The following is a 25,331-nucleotide window of genomic DNA, read 5'->3' on the forward strand; positions in this document are numbered from 1 at the left end:
GAGTAACAACGGCTGGTTCCAGCCATATTTTCTGGGTGGGCAATAGCAGTCGGGTCCTGGGCTGGACTTTCAGGAGTAGGGGTTCTGAAGAAGGGCCCCTTGGGACGTGAGAAGGGATCAGGGAGTCTCTGGGTTTGGGCCTCTGGAGAGATTGTCTGGAGAGGAGCTTGCTGGCCTCTGAAGCTGGCTCCCCAGGCGAGGACATTCATCCCCCCAACCCCCCGGGCCTAAAGCCACTCTTGGCCTGGAGCAGAGAATGCAGGAGGTGACCCAGTTTCATTGCATTTACTGAAGTGGGCTGGAACCTGGAGATGTTTCCACACTCTTCCACTCAACCATCTTCTGCATTGATGCTTTCTTTCCATCCCCGCTGCCACTGGGTCACGCAGGCCCCTGTCAACACCTCACGTTTGGAATTGTGCCAACGAGTGCCTTCTAACTATCTATCTCATGTGTATTCTCTTCCCCTTGGGTCTGTTCTACCCCTGTGTCTTGAATAAGGACCCCAAAACAGCAGTTTTGTGAAGTGATTTTTCTACCTGAAAAATACCCATGGGTCTGAGATTGCTGTCCCAAAGTATCCGTGCGCCTCCCCAGTACCCCAGCCAATGTGACCTCCCTCCTCTCTGCTGTGAGCCTGGATGGGCTCCGGAGCAGCCCAGTCCCTTCCCTCCTGCAGGCTCCTCATCAGGACCCTCCAGCCTCCCATCCTTTAGACAGCTGATGAGGCAGGCAGTGCAGTACTCCCATTAGTCGGCTTCTAGAAGAAAGGGGCCAGATCGTAGTTTTTGGCAGCCCCGGGCAGGACCTGGGTCAGGCCTCAAAAGGGTACTCAAGAAATAATTGTTGAATTGATCAACAGGAAATAAGCTTAAACTGCAGCATGAGGGATTTGGATTAGATTTAAGGAAGGATTTGCAGCAAGCGGCCAGCTGTTCAGAAAGGGAGGTTGTGGCAAGACTAGATCTTATACTGTTTATGAAAACAAGAGGCAGCTCTCCAGAGCCCAAGGGGGACATGGTGGTGGTGGTGGTGGTGGTGAGGAGAGGCTCATGTGGAGGAAGGTGGGGGAGGAGAGAGAGAAATGCCAAACTCGAATGTCCAGCTGAAGGACTCCAGATTTTCTGCTGGATTCTGCCTTCCTCCTCCTGATTCTTGTCACCGGCTCAGGGCTTTCTCTTCTTTCCCCTCCTGTTTTGCAGCTTGAGTCAGATTGTGACTGAAAGGGTGGGAGGAGAAGGGAAGCAGGAGCCGGGCTGGGAGGGGACACCGTCCTCACTGGGGCCATGGAGCCATTTGCCTATGCCGGAAGTCCCCAGCCAGAGTGGCTTTGCCATTCTGATGTCCGAAACCCGGGCTCTTCCCCAGTTTGCAGCAAGGCGCCGGGTGGGCTGTGTGGTGTCAGCCCAGAGGAACGGCAGTGCCCTCGTCCCCACTGTGCCCTTGCTTCTGAAGACACAGGTGTTCTGGCCAGGGTGCTTCTGTACACCTGGAGATGTGGGGGCCCCCAGGGGAGACCAGAAGGGCCCACTGGGGGAGGAGGTGGGACTTTGGTTCTTTCATAAAGATGGGTGTGATTTGCAGCAGAACACGTCGCAGCCACACAGGAGTCTGGACCGTGACACAGGTGACTGGCTGCTCTGCTGTCCCAGACCCTGTCCCTGCCTGCAGCCCAGCATGCTTCCTACTGTCTGCCTGCCGTGGGGGGCTGAGGGAGGGTGAAGGTGAGGAACAAAGACAGTCACAAAGGGGCCAGGAGGAAAGGGGGTGGGGGGAGCCCAGGGACCTTTTGGTGCCACCGGGGGCTTCAGATGCAGCATTGTTCTTACAGGTGCAGCCCTCTCCACAGTTCTCAATGGCCGGATTAGGCACATTCAGTCTTTGTTCAAACACGCAGCGGCAGCCCTTGCTCTATTCATTCAGAGGCGGCTTTGTGGGCCTGGGGACCAACCCTGTGCCGGAAGACACACAGACGCGGCCAGGGCAGTGGCAACCTCTCCCGGTGACCAGTCCCAGGACCCGTGATGAACTGGGGCGAAGGTGCAGAGCAAAGGCCACCGGGTCAGGGCAGAAAGGGCTGGGGGGATGATGGCACCTGTTCTGCTTCTGTCACCTCCTGTCACCCCACAAAGGCATCTAAGTAATTCCGAGATAAGATGTCCAAGACTCAGCCAGCCCCAGGCGGCAGTGTTCAGACTTTACGAAGAGCCCTTCCTACATCAAATCAAATCTTATTCTCAGAGGTGAGAAGGGAGAGAGTTTTAGTGGTTCGTAGGTGCAGGATGACATCATGGTGTGAGAAGCAACACTTGAAATTGAGATGGTTCTTTGAGTTTTATCTAACAGCACAGGCAAAATCAAATGAATGAATGAATGAATAAATAAATGAAATTTTGTTGCAAAATACATCTTTAAAAAAATTTTTTTTGAAGTATCGTTAAGGATCAAACCCTTGTCCTCGGGCCTGATGGCCCTGTACCTCTGAGCTAAACCCCTAACCTAAAGTAAAGTTTTTATCCTACTCTTTTACTTCAAGCCACCGATCCTCATTGGAAAGATCTAACATAAACAGTGACTGTGTAGGGTAGGGATATGTACTTACTGTAAGATTCAGGACAGGGGCTGGGCTTGTGGCTCAGTGGTAGAGTACTTGCCTAGCATGTGTGAGGCACTGGGTTCGATCCTCAGCACCACATAAAAAAATAAAGGCATTGTGTCGTGTCCATCTACACCTTTTAAAGATAAATATTTAAAAAAATAAAAAAATAAGTAAAACAAAGGTAGTGTGTCCATCTACAACTTAAACAAGTTTTTAAAAAAGGATTCAGGATGGTAATTGTGGGGCTGATAACATTATTTTCTCATTTAAAATAGTCATCATTGCCATCACTGCAAAACAAATAAAAGACAGTTTGTACTATGGCTAGTAACAATTGTACTGTTTTTTAATTTAAATTTTTTTGGAACTTAAAATAGTTGCCACTTCTTTTTGCCATGGTCCTTTATGTGGATGGAAATGACTGTAATATGAAATCAGAAAATAAAAAAGATTAAAATAAAAAGAAAATTCACTATTTCTCAAAATATCCAAAGATTAGCTTTGTTGGCACACGAGTCCCTAGAGCCTTTGCTGACTTCAGTAAGAGTTGAATTATGGAACCCAGTTTGAAGAACTCTGATTTAGTGGGTGATAGAAATAATAATATAGTAACATTTACTCCTCCTGTGTTGACCCACTCTTCTGTTGACACCAGGACTCTTACACTTCCTTGCCTTAATGGATGATAAAAGCAAGGCTCAGAGAGGGAAGCAGTGGTCTTCAGCCTGGGGACTGGGCCTCAGTTCTGACTCACTAAAAGGCCACACTTCCAGCTTTCAACACCTGCCCTGGCACAGAGGACCTTCCCAAGTAGCACCACCTTCTTTGCTGTGTCATCGAAGGCTCAGGTCTGGTTTATGTTAAAAGTGTCATAGCTGATTGACAAGTGGGGTATTGAGTTGGTCTCCCACCCCCTCCCTTGCTCTGATCCTTGGATGAGGACAGCTCCTCTCCCCTGCATGAGAAATGGAATGGCAGAGTCGATTCTGAATTCCTCCATATTCTCATCATCAGAGAGACTGAGCAATACCCAGTCCACTCAGGAGGTGCAGGAAGGAGGGAGTGGAGCCAGACTAGGGCCAGAAGTCTAGGGTCCCTTGGAAAGTTACGGATGGGTCCTTGTGCTCTGGCTTGAGAACAGCTCAGGATCTTTGCTTGGTCCTATTCTTTCCTACCACCCTCCTGCCCCCATTTTTAAATTTTTTTTTTTTTTAAGGGAAAGGATGGGAGGAAGTGAGAATGTGTTTGGTAGGGTTATTAGAAATCTTCCTTTTCTTTACTTAATTATGCAAGAATATAACCATATCAACTTTTTTTTTTTTTTTTTGCAACCAGGGATTGAACTCAGGCCTGCTCAATTACTGAGCCACATCCCCAGCCCTTTTAGAGACAGGGTCTCACTGAGTTACTTAGAGCCTCGCTAAGTTGCTAGCTGGCTTTGAATTTGCAGTCCTCCTGCCTCAGCCTCTCAAGATGCTGGGATATAGGCATATACCACTGTCCCTGGCTAGACTGAATTTTTTGAAATTGCTGAATCCTGTGTACTCTAAAGCTGCATTGGGGCGGGGGTGGTTAGCTCCTTTGGGGGTCTTTATACGTTTCTTTGGTCCTTGATGTCTTGATACCACAGAGTCATAGGTCTATGTTTAAATTCCAGCTCTGTGGCCATGAGCAACTGCTTGATTTTTCTGAGCCTCAGTTTTTCCATCTGCAAAGTGGGATGAAAAACATGATGGCACAGGTTGTTGTCAGGAGCGATTAAAATAATTTAAAATACTTAACCCTGTGCCTGTAACAAAGAGGGAATGCACTAACAGGGAGCTCCTGAACATTTTATTTCTAGTAATGACCTTTTCCTCCCCAACTCCCTCTTACCATGCTTTGAAATTCCAGCTGTGCAGTTAGATGAGTTAGTTGTTTCATAGTCTAGGTGGGATAAGTGCCGTCGCTTTCCTTGGAACTCCTGCCCTGAAGGATAACGTGGTGGTGGGCAGTTTTCTGGTGGGTACTGAGGCCCCAGCAGATTCCTTCTGGCTTGGAGAATCCAAAGTATCATCTTCAGAGATGCTTTAGGGACTTGGGAGGATGTCAAGGTAAAATAGGGAAATTTAAAAATTGTCCTTTTCTGTAGAAGGAATAGTTTCTTGTGAAGGGCCAGGTACTCCTGCACACGTCACCCTCAGCCCTGTCTTCTTGGAGACTGGGCTGGGAGGCAAGTCAGCCTCATTTCCAGGCAGTCTTGACTACTCTGGTAAATTCGAGCAACCCCTGGACTTGACCTGGGGGCCCCACAAGTCCTACTGTCAGCTAACGTTCTGAGCTCTTTTTAGAGTTGATCTGTTTTCCTGGATTGGGTTTGGAATGGAGATGTCTTTTGTTGGGGACATCTGTGTGGTAACTCCACAAGAATATGCTGCTATAGTGGATGCTTTAGCTTAGCCTTGCTCTGAAGTCTGTGCCTTGGATCTGACCCTGTCACCTACTGGTACCAAGGACCCAGTCCCATGAAGTATAAATGTGAAGCTTGTAGAGACTCATTATAACTTATGAGGGCTTCTGACTGTGTACCCAGTGCCCGGTACAGTTCCTGGCCTACAGAGAGAGGTTAAGAGCTACTTATCAAATCAATGAGGCAAATTAAAGACTTAGGATGTGAAACTTCCTTGCAGGCTTTGAATTATTTTGCAAGGAAGTAAATGAAGGAATTTTTTTTTGTTCCAAGGGCATCTTCCAGGAATAATGGGGAGCAAATAGCCTTCTGCTTTCCTCTCATACCTGGAACTGGAGCTCTGAGAGGTCTTATTTTTAATGTTGTGAATTTTTATCCCTTCCCATCCCCCAGTTGATGACATATTTACCACCCATCATCACCCTCTAGTCCAGTGACAGATACAGCAGATACATATGTGCCTCTGAAAGGCTGCTGAATGCTGTAGGCAGACCTTATCACAACCCTGCCCTGGATTGGGAGATTAGGGGTCATCCCCATTGGGAGGCTCAGAGTCACTTCTATAAAGAAGGCTGGGGACTGCCTGGCTATGCCCTCTGCACAGAAGAGGGAGACCATGCAAGAAGGAGGCTGACGCCTGGATAGATGCTGCCCAAGAGGTCACCTGGGCCTTGCAAAGCTAATGACATCATTTGGAAAGGATGCCACATGGTCCCGTGCTAATCTTTTTGAGAGCTGTATGAGTGATGCACCAGAACAGGAAACTCAGACTCCTGAACGAAAAACCAAGGCTGCATTCTCCCCTTGCTTTTCACGAGGGACGTAACCTTCCAGTCCTCGGCCTTGGGTGGGACATTAGCTGTCAGCCTTGGGTGACCTTGAGGTGACATCTGCTTTTAGGGTAGAAATGTGCATGCAGCCTTGCTTTAGAGACAGGTCTGGGTCAATCTGCTTGGACTTTTGTGTGGGCTTCTCGTCCTCACCCTTGTACCATGGATATGTTGTAGGAAACTTGGAAACTAAAGACAAGCGAGAAGAAAAATACCAGTCTCATCTGTGTTAGTCAGCCTTTCATTGCTGTGACCAAAACACCTGACAAGAACAGCTTAGAGGAGGAAAAGTTCACTTTGTCTCAGGGTATCAGAGGCCCAGTCCATGGTGGGCCAATTCCCTTGCTCTGGGCCCAGGGTGAAGAGGAACATTGTGAGAGAAGGGCATGGTGGCAGAGTGCTGCTCCATTCCCAGCAGCCAGGAAGCAAAGAGAGAAGGGGCTGCTGGGCAGATGCACCCTCCCAGGGCACGCAGTCGGTGACTGACCCAGCTCCTGCAAGCATGCCCTGCCTGCTTACATTACCACCCTGTCAGTCCATTCGTACTTAGAGGGACTGATTAGGTTCCAGCTCTCACAGTGCAATCATTTCACTCTGAGCATTCCTAGAGCTTTTGGGAGACACCTCATATTCAGACCAGCATCTAACCCCCACCTGTATTCTTACCAGTTAGAGAAATCCACTGTGAACATTTTGGTGTATTTCTTCTCTTTGGTCTTTCCACTCCCCTCTCTTCTTCTCTGGGTGGAAGGAAGATATACATATGTGTATGTGTTGTGTATATGTGTGCATTTATATGTATGTTTGATATTCAGCTTTTGTTTTATTTAACTTGATATTGTGATCATTTTCCTGTTCAAAAACAGTCTGGAGAACCCTTTGGAGACTGGGCTGAAGTCTTTAGTCCTGAGCCCCTGTGGAAAGCTGCAAAGCCTGGATCCTTGGGAGTGGCAGCTTGGCTTGTTGTGCCCGCAGACTGTGCTGAGCAGCTTCCACCTACCCTTGCTATCTCGCTTCCCCAGGATTTCTTGAGAGGCAGGACCTGCTAAGTGCAAAGGCAAATGTCCTGTCCAGCCTGCTGTCTCAGCCCGTGCTGGAGGGCAGTGTGAACCTTCAGGCTGTATGCACAGAACAAAGACCCTCAAAAATCCAGTTTTGAGACTTCAAAGAAAATTGATTTCTCTTCTCAGGAACTAGAAGGGTTAGAACATGGAAGACTCATTCTTTCTTTCCCCCGGGAGGGGGTTTGATTTGGTTTTCCACAGATCCTCCCCACCCCCCCATTCCTGCCTGTAGAATTTGACATGGTTTTGTTTGCTTTTCCTCGGTCCAGTTTCGGTCAACAGGGTTTCTCTCCTGCTCAGAACAGCCTCACACTTGTGTGAGAGGTAAGCCGAGCTCGGGGCCCTGGACAGCCGTAATCAATCCTTGTCTGAGCTCCGCAGTGGGGATTTTCAGCTGGAGATGTCGGATGGCAGCAGGTTTTACATGGCCCAGGGCTGTTCCACGTGGGCCAAACTGTTTCTTCTTCTGTGTTGTCTATAAATGACTTTGAAGGGCTTTTGGTGTGTGCGTGTGCACATGCACACTCTCACGTGTGTGCACGTTGGCTCTCGTGTATTTGGTGATCTGAAGCTGAGCACCAGTACAGCGGGGTCTTAAGATGACAGTGGAGATTGCAATAAAAGGAAACACATGGTTTAAACATACACGGCCCCAGCAGAGCACCATGATAGAGCGAGGTTGGGATTTCCTCTTCTGATAGTTTTCATCTGTACTTGCTCAGCTTCATCCCCAGGGCTTAGGGCTGTAGGGGAGTGGATTTCCTCAAGTGCTGTGGATCAAACGTTTCCCCCTCTGTTATCTCCCTTGTCAGAATAAATTGCTGCACCGCGCAAGTCCATACTGGAAGGTGTGTGTGCCGTGGGATCTTGCCTGAGTGAAATGGGCACTACAATGCCCTTTTTCTTTGGGATAATCCCATGACATTGAAAGTGTACTAGCTGCTCTATTTACTTGTTATAGAACCAGGAAATAATTCCCAGGGTCAGGAGGGTGTAAGACTTTTCCTCCTGCTGTGTTGGGAATTGCATGGAGGTCTTTTACCATGGGTGGGCTCTGTGAGGTTACTTTGGGGCCCTTTGTGTGGATCAGGTGGTTCAGTGCAGAAGGGCCCCCAGCACAGTGTGTGAGCAGACAGATATTTTCCAAGGCCCCGAAAATGAGCGGCAATACCACCAAGAATCCGAAACAGTGGGCTTGTGAGGGCTAAAGTCAGCCCCTTAGCAGGATGAGAAGGGAAACCAGCCAAGATCAGAGTTTGTCTTTCAGGGTGAACTGCTTGTTTCTGAAGTGGGTTTGGGTTCTACCTGTCGGGATCCTGTTGGGCTGGTGCTGTTGTGAGTGGTTGGGTAGGAGCCCAGCTAGCGCAACTGGCCCACTGTGGAAGGGACTAAAACTGTTTTGTGACTTTTGTGAGTGGGCATGAGGCTTCAGGGTCTCCATTTACCTTCTTTGGAAGCTATATGTGATTTCAAAGTGTACCTCTGACAGAGAAAAACCAAGACTTCCATTCAATTTTTTTAAACATATTTTTAGTTGTTGATAGACTTTTTTTTTTTTTTTTAATTTATATGCGGTGCTGAGAATTGAGCCCAGTGTCTCAAACAGGCCAGGCAAGTGCGCTACTGCTGAGCCACAGCCGTAGTCCCCTATGCAATTGTTTTTGCAAATATTACTTCCTAAGGACTCTTCTGAGCATGTGTGGGCACACGTGTATCCTGTGTCCATACAATGGACATTTGCATGCCTCTGCTCAGGAACAGACTCAGCTGATCAGCCCTTTGTCTGGGACATGGACCAAGTCCCACCCCTGCTAAACTCTCCCTCTGACTCTGGGCTGAGTGTTATTAGCTTTATTCCGGCCCCACTGTGAGGAACTGAGGTATTGTGTTGACCAGCCCGGAAGCCTCACGGCTGTTCTTGGTGGAAAGCGGATCTCTGGGTCTACAGCTGGGCTCTGTAAGTCCTTCCTTCAGGCCTGAGCTTGCCTATTTGAGTTCCACAGCCTGCTGACCGCTCACCTGTGCTCACCTCAGCAACTGTTCTCCTAACTGGCCTCTCTCGTCTGTGATTACAAAGTGGCGCCACATTTACATTTCTGTCAAGTTACAATGACTCCAACACCCTCATCTGCTCAACTAGTTATTCCCCTCAGTCCCTGTATTGTGGTGCCTCAACTATTTCCACAGACTCGTCATACATTTCCCCTTTGCCTAAAGGAAACTCATGGCTGGCAGTGCCCATTGTGAAGGCACATAGGTCTGGGCTGTGGAACTGTGTCCAGCTGCTGCCAAAGCTGCCCAGGTGCCAGTGCAGTGCTGGGCTTCGTACAGAGATGGGGAGAAGGCCCTGTCTCATTTCTGTGTCTCTTTGTCACCCAGGCCCTGAAATAGCTCTCTGTGAGTACCCGGAATCTCTCAAAGGATCTTGAATCTCTCAAATGCTTCCTACTTTGCCTAGAATCTCATTAAGTCTCCGATGGAAACAATATTGTCTATTTCAGGATCTTGTTCTTCTAACCAGAGGGGCTCAATCACTATCCAGGACCCAGCTGAATTGGAACCAACCCGTCATGCCCTCCAGTCATTACCCCCATCTAAACTCCTCCCTCAGTCCCTGAGTTGTCAAACACATGTCCCATGTCACTGGGTGCGAAATCATATTAGTGATGATGGGACAGAGTATGGTAGAGCAGGGACAGGTGGCACAGAAGGAGTATCTGGACCTGTGGCCACCATCCAGGATGCTCAGTGACACGTTAGATATTTCTGTTCTTAGTAGTGCTCACAGCAGACTTGGATCACGTTGCTGTGAAGACCTGTAGGAGTGTCAGGATAACCTTGGAAAGAGCCACTAACCTTGATTGAATACGGAATATGTTGTTCCTGCCAACTGGAGAGAAAGTGCTAATTTAACAATCCCTTATTACCCAACGAGTGTGTCATGGGGATGAAGGGTGTGGCCCTTAGAACCAACAGGCACTTAGAAACTCCTTTGTCCTCTTTACCTCTGCACCCCTAAAAGTCTTGGCTCCCTCATATAATTCACAGCCTCTTGGATGTACCCCAAGTACAAGACTTTGTTGCTTCTTGGTCATACCATCAAATTAGTCTTTATTTTTTCCCCAATGCTAGTGGGCTGAGAATATTGGAAAAATCTGGGTCCTGGGTTCTGGAGAGCCCTCTGTTTATTTCATTTGGAGTGAGGAGAGTTTTTATTTACATTGGTGGCAGAGTTTGAAGCTTGAGGAAGGGGTGGGCACATGACTTTCTCCCAGCTCTTGCTTTCTGAGTTCTTTTGGCTATTATTAAGTGACTGAGAGGGTACTAACAGGTAATAAAAATAGATGCTTTTGCCTGTGATTAATAGGTTTGAGGTCCTGTTGGAGCTCAAGGGCGGTTAAGTAGGACCCTGCTTGTTCCATGAGATGCATGCTTATAGAATCCCAGTTTTCCCTTCCTGGCCTCAAAGAAGTCCCACAGGGCTGTGTTGCAACCATTCCAATTCCTGCAGATAGCAGGATAGATAGGTCCTCAGTTGTCTCAGTTCATCCAATGACTTCAGAGACTGCCTGGTGCATCTATCTGCTTTTCAGCCCCAGGGTAACCAGCTTCCCAGGAGAAGGTGGCATGTCAGGCTCTGAGACTCCATGTGCCCGAGACTCTGTTGTCACTTGTCTGCAGGGAGCGGTAGGTTTTGGGGGTTGCTGATGGGCTTGGGTTTGCTCGACTCGTTGTCTGCAGTGTGGCCAAGCTCATTACCTGGGACACCCAGCCGCTTCCTTGACCCGAATCGGCCCCTCTTTTTCATCTCCCCTGTCCATATTCAGGGATAAGATCCTCCCACTCAGTCCCTCTGCTGTCTTTCATTCCCCTGCTGGAGTTCAGGTCTGATCTTGCCCTTTCCTTCCTTCACTGGCTGCCAATTCTTTAAAAAAGAAAAAAAAAAAAGACGTGGGGTTTCAAGACCCTCCATGATCTCATCCCCAACCTAGCCCTAAACCCTGACTTCTTCCATAAATGGTAGTTTCAAAACTGTATTTTGAAATTAGTTCCCTTGTCCACTCATGTGTAACTGTGACTGTAGCTTACAATGACCTTTACACATCTCTTTCTACTTTTAGAAATCCTTCATGGCCCAGTTTCTAGCCCTATCCCCTAGAAATCCTCCTGGATCCTTCCAGTCTGAATTAACCTCTCACTCTGACCCACAGAACAGGGGTCAGCTGCTCTGTCCCCAGCATGCAGCCCAGCCCTGGGGCTTCCTAGGTGCTCAGCAATTCTTGGCTGAATAGATGCCTCTTTTTCCCTCCCTCCCCAACCCGCCCCTCCTCTCTGTTCAGTTTTAGGCCTTAGCTTCTGCTATCTCCCCTCTTGGGCTTCCCAGCATCCCATTTTCACATATTTTATTCTCTTGTCTTTTGGAAACTTAGGATTTGCTTCCTGGTTGCTGGTTTCAAATATGCAGCCCCTATGGAGTTAGCTGTCCCTGCGACGGTCTTTGCAATTAGATCAGCTCTTGGGGGCAGGGCCTGTGTTCTTGTTTATTTTCATAACCCGAAATGCACCTAGCGTAGTGCCTTGTAACTGAAGGGGGAGGGGGAGGACGTGTCCAGAAACCTTTCTGAGTACCTATGGGGAGGGGTGTGGGTCTGATGGGCCCTTCAAAGCAGACATTCTTTGGAATTATTATTTTAGTTTTGTGTTTTATGTTTTTCTCTTTTTGTTTATTGAGATATAATTTGCATGGGGTATAATTCCCCTTCTTAGGTATATACTTTTATAAATTTTAATAAATTTATATAGTTGTGTAATTACTACCATAACTAGGAATATTTCCATCCCCTCCGCAAACATTTTCTTAGGCTTCTCCTCCAGTTTCCAGTCCCTGGTAATCACTGATCTGATTTCTGTTTAGTTTGGCCTTTTTCAGAATGTCATAGAAATGGAAATCATGTACCATGTAGTGTTTTGAGTCTGGCGTCCTTCACTTAGAATAATGCTTCATCTTTTGCAAATTTGATGACCCGATCCATACTGTATGTGTACCCACCTTTCCAGAAGGCTGGCATGGGCTGTGGGTTTGGGGGTGCAGATGTGGTTGGTGTAAGTTGAAGCCTGGGTTCTCTTTATACCCAAGTCCCAGTCCTTCTCTCAAACTCATCAACCCCCTCGGCCTCCCACCAGGGGCAGCTGGTGAAAGACAGCTTTCCCTCATGGGTCTTGACCTGTCATCCCCATGGTTATGGGGGGCAGAGCGGAGGAGGGAAGCTGGCTGGGTGGGAGAAGTGACCACTAAATTCCTCCCTTGGGGAGGGGGTTGATGGAGGGGTGACGAAGGTCAGGCCTCTCCTGGCTAAAACAACAGAAGTGGTTCCAGCTGCCCCACAGCTGGAGGGGGGTCTGCTTTCCCTCAGCAGTGTGAAAAGCCCTTTAATCGGGGCGTGCTGCCTTAATCGGGGCGTGCTGTTGTCAGGCCCACAGCGGAGGTGTGCAGAGGAAGAGCAGATGCGAGTTGCTGCCAGGCCTTCCCTTCCCTTTGACCTCCCTTATCTCCCCTCCTCCATCTCTGCGAGTCCCACTCTGAAGCTGCCGGAGGCCCTCCTTCGCACCTGTGTAAATGCGGTGGCCCTGGGGTCAGGGAAGGGTGAGCTCAAGCTGGCAGAAGTGGGGATGTGGATTTTCGCTGCAGATGATGGATCCAACAGTGGGTGGGAGAGTGATGGTTTAATGTGAAACTCCTCTTGGGTCCTAAAGATGTGGTCCTGGGAGAAAAAGGCCAAGCAAGGTCTGGTGTTGCAGATGGTAAGGCAAGAGGCAAGAGGTGACAGTCCCCGGTGGAAGATTAAGTGGCTGAGCCACAGCTAGCCGGCCGGGATGTGATGCGCCACTCTCTGTTCCAAGCATTGGCTCTGGGAGGGGCATTTCCCCATTCGATAGCAGATTTACCTCCCAGAGATGCTTTCAATTGCTTGAGTTTTAAAAACTTGAGCTGGACTTCGAAAAAAAAAATTTCTTCTAGGGATGCTCTCTTTGCTTCTGGAGTCCTTCCCTTTTCCTGTCTACTCAAGGGGCTGCTGCCAAAGACCCCAACCATGGTTGCTGAAGCTACCAGCAGAGCACCCTGCCCCTTAGTAGACCTCAGGGCACAACGTTTGATAATCTGTACCCTGAGGGAGGCACTGGCGTGGTAGAAAGAATCAAGGCCATTAGTGCTCTACCACTTGCTAGCTTAAAGAGTTTGGGTTTCCTCTTCATTCATCTAAGCACACACATGTTCATGGAAGACCCACTTTGCTCAGGGAACTTCTGGATGCCGGGCATCCAGTGGTGTGGTACTTAGATCTTGGGTGCTGCCCACGGAGAGCTTTCAACCTAGCTGGGGAGGATAGGCAAGAAATGTCTAACTAACCAAATGGTCATTTAAATCATGATTGTGGCATGAGCCACGGTGGAAAGTAAGGGGGTCTCCACCTACTTGGAAAGTCAGGTGCCTCCAGGAAGCCCACTTGCACTGAGGTTGAAGGGTGAATAGGAGTCTGGGAGGTCGAAACATGTTCCGGGGAGAGGGGCCAGCACGTGCAGGTCCTGAGGCAGGAAGGAGCTGTTGGACGGGGCTGTGATTCTACCTGCCTCCTTCCCACCCAGAGGCACGTGGGTAGGGGTTTTCCTCCTTCTCTTTCCTTCCAAGTTGGCATTTGTAGATTGGGCATTTGCCAGTGGAGAAAACTCATGGGTATTTACAATACCAGGGTGTTGGGAAAATGAATGAAAAGTGCCTTGGAAGTGAATCCATTCTATCATGTAGCTGTTGTCTTACTCTAGTGTGTGCACTAGTAGCTGCCAGAGAAGCCAGAGTGCCGAGCGCACCCAGGCTGTTTGTCAGTTTTCCAATTTGACATTTCAAGCTTAGCAATCTAGATGTCTCAGATTTCTGCCTGACTTTGGGTGAGATGGTACCCCTAGGATGGCAGAAAGGTTTCCTGCAGGCCTGGGTGAAGAGGCTGGGCCAGGCTCACTGCGAGCAAATTCCATGATACCTGGTGACAGCAGCCCTGGGTTCGTGGGTTACTGTCTCAGCTACATGGCTGCTTTCTCTTCAATGATTTACTAATTTATTTTCCTTTTCTTAAATTCAAGGGAAAAACACTATGTTTAATGCATAACTGTCCTTATCTAATAGATGTTCTTTAACAGAAAAGAAAGAATAAACAGCTTCCAACACTCTATGCTTGGGAGTTGTAAGCTGCTGCTGGTGGTTGGACAAGAATCTTTCTCTTCAACAGTAATCGATAGAGAGAGGGGGTGCTTCTGCATAACATGAGTTGGTGGGGCTTGGTATTTATCCATTTACTCTCCAGACACCCTGAACAACTGCTTTGGGTCAGGCGCTGTATTAAGCCCAATTAGATAAACAGGGGTAAGACACATCTTTTGTAGACATGTAAAAAGATAAAGGATAATGTATGTTGAAGAGGTGTTTTTTTAATTGGTACATTATAATTATACAAGATGGAGAGGTTTATTATGCCATGTTTGTACCTTAATCTGATCAATCTAGTTTTTCAGTACTTTTTCTTTCCCTCCCCTCTTCCCCCCCTGCTGTCTGTTTGCTGTACTGATCTCACTATTATTATTATTATTATTTTAATTAGTGCATTGTATTGCACTAATACATATACATATAAAAGCAGGATTTGTTGTGGTATATTCATAATGGACATAACATAATTTAGTAGATTTTGTTCCCCAGTATTTCCCCATGCCCTTCCCTCTACCCCTCTTCCTGTACCCCATTGGTCTTTTGAGGATTTTTGATAAAAGTATGAACACAATGCAGCCCAAGCTCTAGGAAGCTAATGGTGTTGTTTCAAATATGAAAGCATTTGCTTTTTTAGGATGATAAGCTCAGGGGTATTCAGAGTGGAATTTGAACTTGAATAGAGAGGAAAGACTGGTGGCAAAGAGTCAAACATTTAGGTGTGCAATAAGGGACGGAATGAAGTCATCATGGATGAGAGAGGAGGGTCTTCTAGAGATAGAGGCCTCCCTGGCCCCCATCCATTCCAGCTACCCTAGTTGAAGGTCAGGGGGTGAAGCCACAGTGAATGTTCCAGCACTACCCAAGCTCTCAACCAGATGGAGTTTAACACATAACTTCAGCTGCCACTATGGTGAGCAGAAGAACTTCCCAGCTGAGCCCCACCAACCCATGGCATTACGAGAAATGATAAATCATCATTCCAAGCTGCAAAGCTGAGAAGTGGTTTGCTTTGCAGTAACAGATAAGTGAAGAAAAAAATGTTGGAATTGAGTACTTTAAGCTGTGTTGTGTGTGATTTTATTAAAGAAAAACCTCAAATTTGTTTTGAGTTTGGCCTGTGATTTTTTAAAAAATTTGTCCTTTTTAGGTATGCATGACAGTAGAATGGCCTGTGATTTTTGAGTATGATATTGTAAGGAGAAATGCAACTGCTGCTCCAAATTGTGGACTTCACTCTCCCAAACCTACTACCGAGAGTTTTTCATATGGTTCTGTCCTGGACCCCTATACCTGGGGGAAGGGGAGAGATGTTACTGAGAAAATACCTGTTTAGAATTTTGGCTACAGATTAAATCAGCATGGTACTAGCAGGTGGAAGTGGAGACTGTGAGAACAGCTCTATTTTAGAAAGAATTGAACATCTCCTTGCAGATGGAGCCATGGGCTGGCTCTGTTGTTCCTTACATTGTCATGGAAACTTGGCTGTCAGTCAAACCCAACACAGCTTGTGGTATTGGGGTGGTCTCCTTGGGCAAGAGCCCTGGCAGGGTTTGCATTCTACTCTGCCTGAGACTGAAGGGTAGGGATCAGCATGTGTGCCTTTCAGATGGAAGGGATTATTGGTTGAATATTGACTTTTTTTTTCCTACTCTGGTCTCCCCCATGGTAGGGCTGCCCCCAGCGAACAGCTTACTTTTCCAATAGGAAGGATGACTTGTTTATATGCAGATCAAGTGCCTGTTCTACTTTACAAATGTGAGCACAACACAAAATATTTGGAGTCATCTAGTCCCCAAGGAGAAGGGGTGGGAGAGACAACTGCAGATGCACAATTGTCCTGGTGCTCTTTGTTTGGCTTCTTTATTAGGCAATCATATTTAACATTATTATTTTGTTTTATTGTCAATTGGTTAGGAAGAGGGAAGGGAATCTATGTAGGGATTTTTATGAAAACACAATTTCCCCCCTAGAGGAAAATGGCTCAGTGTTTGGCTTGTGGGGAAACTGCCTGGCCCTGCCCAACACTAGAAATTTCCACCAATCATGATTGCTCTTGAGTCCACAACAACAGACTTCTGTGATCTAGGGGTCATGTCCCAGCAGGGTGACTCCAATTCTTTGAGTTTTGCTTGTGTTCTGAGAGAACTGACCACAGTCTCAGCCTGATGCTGAGGACTTCTCTCCTGTACCCCTGTCCCCTGCAAGACCCTCATGACTTCATGTGGACTGTGACAACCTCCTGGGGTCACTTAGCGTTGACTTATAAGTAATGGACTGATTTGCTGTCTGGTTTCAAAATGCAGAAACTATTCTCAGGATCTGCTCTTTTTTTCCTGTTAGTCCAATCAGTCTTCACCTGACTCAACCAGGAAAAACTTGGTTGAGGCCCACCCGCCCTCTCCTCTTGGTTTATTTACTTACTAAATGGGTTTTTGCATATGGTAGCCTCTAGCTGGTACATGGTCATTTAGGTTAAAATTAACTACAATTAAACACATCTAAATGTTTGGTTCCTCATTTGCGTTTGTTATAGCTCAGTGCTTCATAGCCATCTGTGGTCTGTGGCTACTGTGTTGGACAGGAGGGATATAAACATTTCCATCTTTGTGGAAAGTTCTATGGAACTGTATGGTTTGTCACATTGTGGAGTGCTTAGGATTATGTCCCCTCTTAGTATGGCTGTGATTTCTGCTAACATGCTGTGTGTTAACGCTTGCTTGGGATCTCCATACTAGGTTGTAAGCTCATGGAGGGCAGGGGCCATATTGGTTGTGTGCTTCTTGGGTCTGTGCGTGCTGGGCTCACTGTTGATGTCCACTCACTGGATACAGAGTAGAGGAACAGACGGATGGACAGACTGGAGGATAGCTTTGTCCTCGGTATTTGTGGACCCAGAGTAATTAATCTCTTCTATGAGGCTCTGTTTTATAGAGCTCATTGCCTGTTTCTGAAAGCAATCACAAATACACTCAGTTCCCCAAACAGATGAAAATGAGACACCACAGTAGACTGAAGATGGTCTTTAGCAATGGCCCTGTGCTGCGACTGAACTTTTTACAGGTCCTCTTGGGAACCCTTCCAAAGGCGAGAACCATTCCTGTGTGTTGGGTAGGTGGGTCTTCTGTGGGCTCTTTGACCTGTCTGTCCGCGCACAGAGTGCTCTTCTTGTTGTTGAGCGGGTCTCTGGCACAGCCGCCTTGGAGTCTCTGTTGGCGCAGAGAGAACCATTTCCAAACCAGATTTATGGCTTGTAGTTCAATGCCACAGTGACGCCTGAGGCTCCCTTCCGTGAGCTAAAGAACAGACAACAGGGCCACCTCTACAGTTTGAAAAGAAACTTTGTCTTTTTCTCTCCCTCCTTTTTGGGGAGTTCTCCTAAAAACAAACAAACAAACAAAACACTATTTAAATTCCAGAGAAAGAAGATGGGTAAGAACTTATTTATGACTTATGGCATGATAGGTAATTGAATTTTCATAATAACCCTAGGAGGCTAGGTATGTAAGTATTCACACTTTACAGATGAGAACACTAAAGCCTAGAGAAATTAGGTAACTTCCCCAAGGAGAAACAGCCTGTATGTGTCCTGCTGGGAATGATACCCATTGCCTGGCTCCAAAGCCATGCTTCCATCCCCTAGGCAACACTGCCTTTCATTGTTAAAAAAATATCACCACAAACAGAAACACCTAGCCAGCTGCAAAAGTGAATTCACAGAATCAAAAGCTGGTTACCAAAAGCCTATGTGGGTCCGATAATAAATGCTAAGTCTCTGGATGAGATAGACTCACCCTCCCAAGTGCTTCAAGGCCACTGTGAGATTGAACCCAGGGGTGCTTAACCACTGAACCACATCCCCAGCCCTTTATTTTTTATTTTGAGACAAGGTCTTGCTGAGTTGCTTAGGGCCTTTCTAAGTTGCTGAGACTGGCTTTGAACTTGTGATCCTCCTACCTCAGCCTCCTGAGTTGCTGGAATTATAAAAATGCACCACCATGCCCAACTGGGAGATATTTTTGATAAGGTTCTGGTTCAGGAATGGGGCAAGGACAGGGCCTTCTGGGTTACCTCTGCCCACCACATAATGCCATAGGGTGAGCAGAGGAGAGGACATGGTTGGAGAGGTGCAAGCCTCAAAGCACTGCAGGGAGGAGTGGTTCCAGGGGATCCTAGAGAGCAGGATCCTTGGACACCAGGCCTGTCACCTCATACCAGCAGGTTTTGAGGTGATGTTGCACAGGAAGTGCCACTGCACGAATTCATTCATCCCACAAATAACCAAGGGCTAGAGGCTGGGGATGTGTTTATAGGTCAAATAGACATTATCCTTGTCATCTGGAAATTCAGAATTGGGAGTTACATTGTTAATCAAATTACACAAATCAATTCATCACCACACATGTTAGGAGCCACGAAGAAAGAGAGGTATGAGAGATTATTTGGGGGCACCATCCTCACCTGAGAGTCAGGGAAAGCCTCCCAGAAGAGTTGGTGTGAGCCCAGACCCAGTGCAGGAAGAGAGGGGTGCAGAAGGCAGAGCCGTGGAGCTCACTGTAGTAAGGAGCTAGCTACTGTGTGCACAAGTGAGGAACTGGGGACAGAGTCAGAGGGAGGCCAGGGAGGGACCCGGGTCAGATTCTGCCAGGCCTGGATGCTGTGTGGAGGTCTCAAGGACAGCGAGATGCTAGTCAAGCTAGTCAAGCTAGTCAAGCGTTTTAAGCTAGGCAACCCAAGGGGAGTCAAGGTCTCAGATCCCGCACAGGGGTTGATGTGTGGACACCCTGCCTCCCACACTGTCTCTGTTAGCTCATCCCTTGGTGCAGCAGTTGGGGACTGAATGGGCTTCCTTTTGATAGGACTTTGCAGTTGCTCTCTTTTTACTCCAGGACACTAGGCTCTATCCAATGATGTGCTCATGAGAACCATCAGGACATTTCCCTCTGACCTTTGGGCAGGACTCAGTTTAGCCTGTGATGTGTGGGAGCCCAGGGTCTCTGAAGAGGGACTGAGTTGCCCCATCTGTCCTGATGAGGCACAGGTTGAGCCCAGTTCCTGGGTGTGACAGTCAAGGTAGTAGTGGGTGGCAGTGGGGTTGGGGGGATCTGGCCTTACTGCTGAGATGTGCTCTGAGGAGTCATGGACTGGCTCAGACTCTTGCGATTTGGCGGCGGGGTGGGGGGGGGGGGCAAGGAGAGGGCTGTTCGTTTCCAGATTTCCCTTGAAGGGTGTGGCACTGCCTCTAGACCTTTCTCTGCTCTTCTGGACAAGTTCTCAACTGTTTGCTTCACACAGTGGGCCTGCAAAGATGTCTGAAGCAGACCTGTGTTCACACCTCTGAGACCTCTGTGAGCTTGGTGTCATCACATGGTTGGCTTCACCATTGCTGGTGGCCACAGCTGTGCTCTTGACACTGCCAGGCATCACCCCCTCCAGCCCCACAGAGTGTGCCCAGGGCCCTGCTGTGGGGGTGGATGAGAGTGGACCTCTCCCAGAGTCCAATAGTCTCCTCGTATTGTGGATTGTACTGGACGATTACTGTTCTCCAGCTGCATTCTGCCGCTGTTAACAGGGGGTTCACTAATGAATTTCATGGCTACAAAGAGGTTTGGAAGAGGCATCGTACATGTTCCTTGATCTAGTTATTTATGATCATTATGCAACAAACTACTACAAAAGTTAATGGCTTAAAACAATAGTTTATTGTTATCTCTGTCAGTTTTCTGGTTGACTAGGCTCAGCTGGGTGGTTCTTGCTTGGGGTCTCTCAGGCAATGACTTATTTTCGTCTCTTGATTGCAGTCAATTGACAGCTGGGCTGGACTCATTTGAAAGCTGTGTTCCTGGGTTTGTTGGGCATCTCTTTCCCCATGTGGTTGTGACACCAGATGACTTGGGCTTCCTCATAATATGGTGGTCTTAGAGTTGTTAGGCTTCTTACATGTTGGCTAGTTTCCCCCAGAGTGAATATAAGATAGGAGGAAACTGCCAGGCTTCACATGACCTGGTGCAGAAGTCCCCAGATGTCACCCTTTTATTGCTGAAGCATGTTACTGAGGACAGTGAGGCCAGTCTATATATTTATGTGTGACTACATAACTCAATAAGAGGACTAGCATATAATTGCTCTATCTTTAATTCTGAGAATTTCTGTACCAAACAAACAAACAAACAAAAAACCTGTTTAACCCAGTATTTCCCAAGCTGATTATTATTGCTGTTAAAATCAGGAAATACCTTCCTTACAGAAAGTCACTTAACTTCTAATTCTGCCAGAGAACTGTGAGCAGAAATGGAAGAGTTCTAGATTTGGGGCTCAATACCATCATCTAATAAGTAAGACTTGCCATAGATGGAATTTGGAGAGTGAAAGTGTTCTGGATTTGAGGTTTAGTGGTTGTCTACATGGGTGGAGAAGCCAAACATCCCAGAGGTTAAAGCTTTGATTTTATTTCCTGCAGATCTAGGTTCATGTTCAGCATCCACTCCTCATAGCTATGTGACGTTGGGCACATAGCTGGGTTGTTGTCATGTCCACTGGGACTTGGCCTGTGGATTACTTGTTGCAGTGACTGTTCATGGTCAATACATGTTCGACATCATGGTTCTTAGGGTGTAGAGGATGGCTTCTTTGGTTAGACTTTGTGTTGGCTCTGTTCCCTTGGCCTCTAGGGTTCAGTCTCAGCCACCAGGCTAGGGCTTAGAGAGGTGTGTTGCTCTCTGCCTGGTCCTTTGTTGTGTTTATTTGAGACCTTCTTCCCAAGGGCAGCCTGGTACAGAAAGTCATGGACTTTCTCCCACTTTTTTTGCAAAAGTAATCTCTATGCCCTTTTGCCTCCCCCCCCCCAATCTAGTTTCTCATAAGCGACCGTGACCCTCAGTGCAACCTCCACTGCACCAGGACTCAACCCAAACCCATCTGTGCATCCGACGGCAGGTCCTACGAGTCCATGTGTGAGTACCAGCGAGCCAAGTGCCGAGACCCGAACCTGGGTGTGGTCCACCGGGGCCGGTGCAAAGGTGAGTCCAGTGGAGGCTGCTGGGATCACAGGTCTGTCTGGTGCAGTCACTGTGGTGGGGGTTGGGGCAAGGGCTCAGCATGACTCTGTTCCTCTGGTTTGTTGTCCTGTCTCTCTACCCCTAACATCAGGAGTAGAAAAGGGAAGGAAGAAGCTCTACCTGGAGGAATGAGCACTTTCCTGTCTTTCAGTCTCAGCCACCAGGCTAGGGCTTAGAGAGATGTGTTGCTCTCTGTCTGGTCCTTTGTTGTGTTTATTTTTGTTTTAAAACAGTTATGCAAAGCTTCACTGATGACCCCTAAATAGGAGTTTCAAATTGTTGACCACAGGATGTGTTTTTATTGTTTTATTTTTTAAATCTGCTCTAAAACATTACAAACATTTGAGACAATATTTAGAAACTAGGGTATTCAAAAAAATTTTTTTCCTTTTTATGTTTCTTTTCCAAAATTGAAATTTCTGGTAATATTAGGTGTGTGTTTCTACAAAGCAGCACATGACTGGAGGCCCCCTCCCTTTTTTTGGTACTGAGGGATTGAACTAAGAGGTGCTTTATCAATGAGCCACATCCCCAGCCCTTTTTATTTTTTATTTTGAGACAGGTTTTGCTAAGTTGCTGAGGCTAGCTTTAAACCTATGATCCTCCTGCCTCAGCCTCCTGAGCCTCTGGGATTACAGGCCTGTGCCATTGCACCGAGCTGAATGCCCTTCTTCTTGTACCCGATTTATATCACTTTCCTGAGTCCTATGCGTATTTGAATTTGTGGCTCTGGATTGCTTAGAGAATTATATAAAGGGCCGAGTAGGCTGCCCTAAAGCTTTTGCTTTTCTAAAGAAAGTGCTAGCAGGGGCTGGGCTTGTAGCTCAGTGGTAGAGTACTTGCCTTGCATGTGGAAGGCACTGGATTCGATCCTCAGCACCACATAAAAATAAAATAAAGGCATTTTAACTGTCTACAACTAAAAAAAAAAAAATTAAAAAAAAAGAAAGTGCTAGCAATTCTTGAACTATAAAACATCTTGGAAACTGCTTGGGCTTATTCTTTTTAGAATAAACCTAGGGAAAAAGTAATAGAACTGGAATACTTTTTTCCTGGATAAGGATAGGGCTACTTGGGAGAAAAAATAGTGGGACCTACTATAAACATGAGGCTCCCCCCCCCCCACACACACACTCATTTTTAAGAATAACATTGAGAGGAAGCTAAGGCTGATCAGCTGTCACTAGTCTTGGCGCTTGTACTGTCAGACAAGTTGGTGGCATGGGCTTCTCCCCTAGTGGAAGGGGCTTCTCTGCTGGTGGAAGGGGCTTCGCTGCGTTCCTGCCAGTGGGCAGCCATTTTGTGCCATGGCTTCAGGGTGAAATCCAAGTGAAATATGAAATATGCTCCTCTCGCCTTTTAGATGCTGGCCAGAGCAAGTGTCGCTTGGAGCGGGCTCAAGCCTTGGAGCAGGCCAAGAAGCCTCAGGAGGCTGTGTTTGTCCCAGAGTGTGGTGAGGATGGCTCCTTTACCCAGGTGAGGCCTTGGGCAAGTCTCCTGGGCTGTGTGCTGGATGGGGGCAGAAGGGGAGGTGTCCTGAGAGCGTGGGGGCCGCTGGACACCTTCACTTTCTGAGAAACGGCTGAGTGAGTGGCTCTTGGACTCCCCTGCATGCTGTCTACCCCCGCCTGAGCCTCCCCGCCGCCTCTTGCCAACTGGCATTTGGCCCTGACAAGATGCATGGAACTCTGAGCCAGGAAACTGGCATGGCTTGGTCCCCATCCTCCCCGCTGGCCGTCTCCTCCAAGGACTAGACCTGCATTGATTACTTTTTCTTATCCCTGCCAGTTTCCAGGGGCAACCTTGGTATTCCCCTCACTATTTATTACTACTCCTTTGCACTCCCCTGCCTCCTACCCCGTCCTTGAACAAAGCAGAGCCCTCTTTGAGCAAAAAGTGTACTGTGGCCCCTGGAGCGTTTGTGCTCTTGTGTGCACAGGCATGCATGGGTGTATGTACACTCTGACTGGAAAATCTCTTTTTGGGTGGTCCCACCTCTCATCCCACATGGTCCTCAGGTTAGTTCTTGGTGTAAAGGTAACTGGCTCTGTTGTCATTGGCACAGTCTGCTTCTGAAACTCAACAGCAGGGGGATAATAAAGTGCTCCCTTAGGGACGTTTCTAGGTTGCCCCTGCTACACAGGGGCTTGTGGCTGGGAGGCAGGAGGATTCTCAGAGTTAGGACACATGCCAACTGGATGTAGGTGCTATGGGGAAGGTCATTGCACAGGGTGAGCTTAGCATGATTGGGGATGGTCCCCATGCCTGCGACTCTCCTTGTCTAATAGAGCATCACTGGGGGAGTCCTTGTCCTGGAGCTGGGGTGGGGAGGACTTCAGGGATTTAAAGCTTTCCTGTAATTACAGGATCAATGGGCAAAGGATGTAGGCTGGCTCTTGGTCCTAGAGGTCTCAGGTTTCTTTTCTGGACCGAGTTAGGGGATGACTGGTTTCAGACTGAGTGCTGTTGGGTAGAAATGTGGAGGGGTGGTGGGGTGCAGATTGCACATCAATATGGTAAAGGTTTTCCAGTTGACTGCAGCAGGCCGGAGCAGTGGCTAAACTGACCTGCCAATCCTGGTGGAGGTGCTCCTTATTCACTTCCTTGTTTTACACCTACCACAAACCCACTTATGGGTGGGGGGACAGCAGTGGGACATGGAGTGGAGAACTGGGGTTCAAGCCCAGAGCCCTCCAGAGGTCTCAGAACTAGCAGTTTCAACAGAGGCAGCCTGGGGCTATGGGCCGTGTGCTGCCCCTGGAGCCAGCCTGCCTGGGTGCCAGGCCAGCCTCACTATGCTGGCAAGTTACCCAGCTACTCCGGGTCTTTATCTGAAAAATGGGAGGTGATGATTATTACCTATTAAAAATCTCACTTTAAAAATGAGATGATTATCTCTGCCATTGGTATGTTATACATATGTTCTGTATTACTATTACCATTAAGTCATATATGATGTATTACTCTTACTATGGTATTTATTATGTATTACTATTATCATTACCGTTGTTAATGGTTATTATTATAGATTCCCTTGTGAGGTTTTGATGAGGGATTGGATGAGTGAACACATGTAAAACACTTGGAACAAATGAATGCCAAATAAATGTCATCATTATCATCATGATTCCTGTCTCTACTACGGTTCTACTATTCAGGTCTTCCTAAGATTTTATGAATGATACCACTTAAAGAAAAAAAGAAAACAAAACAAAATCCTAAGATCTTTCATTGAAACTCCCCAAGTTTGGAAATTGCTGAACTCTTTCAATTTCTCGACTTTTTTTTTTTTTTTTTAGAGACTACAAGTGATATTTTATATAATGATGGGATTCATTATTACGTATTTGTACATGCGCAAAGTAGAAATCAATTTTTAATTATTTATTTTAGTAAAAAGAATATACGAAATCTTTTGTATATATTTTGAACTGCATTGTTAAGCTTCATGTCTGGGGGAGGAACTCAGACCTTCTCAGATGAGAGGGGGTAGAGGCGATTGAGAGGAGGGCAGAGTCCACAGAGGTTGTTTTCTGCCTTCTCTAGGCTTGTGCAATCTCTGTGTGTTGCTCATGAGTACAGTTGACCCCTGCCCTCCTGATTCTGAAATGTTTGCTGTCTGTGAGAGCCTGCTGGCCAGCTTTTGTTTTGGTGAGGCCAGGCAGACCAGGTGGTGTTTGCTGAAGGAAAAGAACTTCCAGATGAGTCCAGGATGAATTGCTAAATGAGAGTGCCCAGGGAACCCAGCAGAGGTTATACAGACGCTGGGTACCCCTCAATTATTGGACTGCCATGTGTCCTCAGGCCCAGCTGGCTCACCCTGGTGGGCAGACAGATAACCAGACAACAGCCCATCCCAGCTCAAGTGATTGAATGGATGTGCCTTCCTCCTGATCAAAAATGCTGCAATAGCTTTATAAAATGAGACTGCCTCTTTGAGGGTGTTTTAGTCCCACTGACAGGCTGCTGGAGTGTGGGTGACAAAATGCTTTTCTCTTTCCCTCCCCTTCATCATCATTTAACTGGACTTTTTTTTTTTTTCCTCCTTAGACCAAAACCCAGAGTCAAGCTGC

General features: G+C 47.3%; 1 protein-coding gene across 10 annotated transcripts in view; it reads left to right on the forward strand.

The window, feature by feature from the left end:
* Positions 1-25,331, forward strand: part of Smoc1 (SPARC related modular calcium binding 1) — a 174,934-nt gene that overhangs the window by 61,457 nt on the left and 88,146 nt on the right. For all 10 annotated transcript variants that reach the window (XM_015490671.2, XM_015490644.2, XM_015490652.2 and 7 more), the window contains exons 2-3: positions 21,054-21,219; positions 22,622-22,734. In XM_015490671.2, the coding sequence (XP_015346157.1) occupies positions 21,054-21,219; positions 22,622-22,734 (279 nt within the window). The remainder of the gene's footprint in view (positions 1-21,053; positions 21,220-22,621; positions 22,735-25,331) is intronic.

This window comes from Marmota marmota, unplaced genomic scaffold (genome assembly GCF_001458135.2).
Source record: "Marmota marmota marmota unplaced genomic scaffold, marMar, whole genome shotgun sequence".
NCBI lineage: Eukaryota > Metazoa > Chordata > Mammalia > Rodentia > Sciuridae > Marmota > Marmota marmota.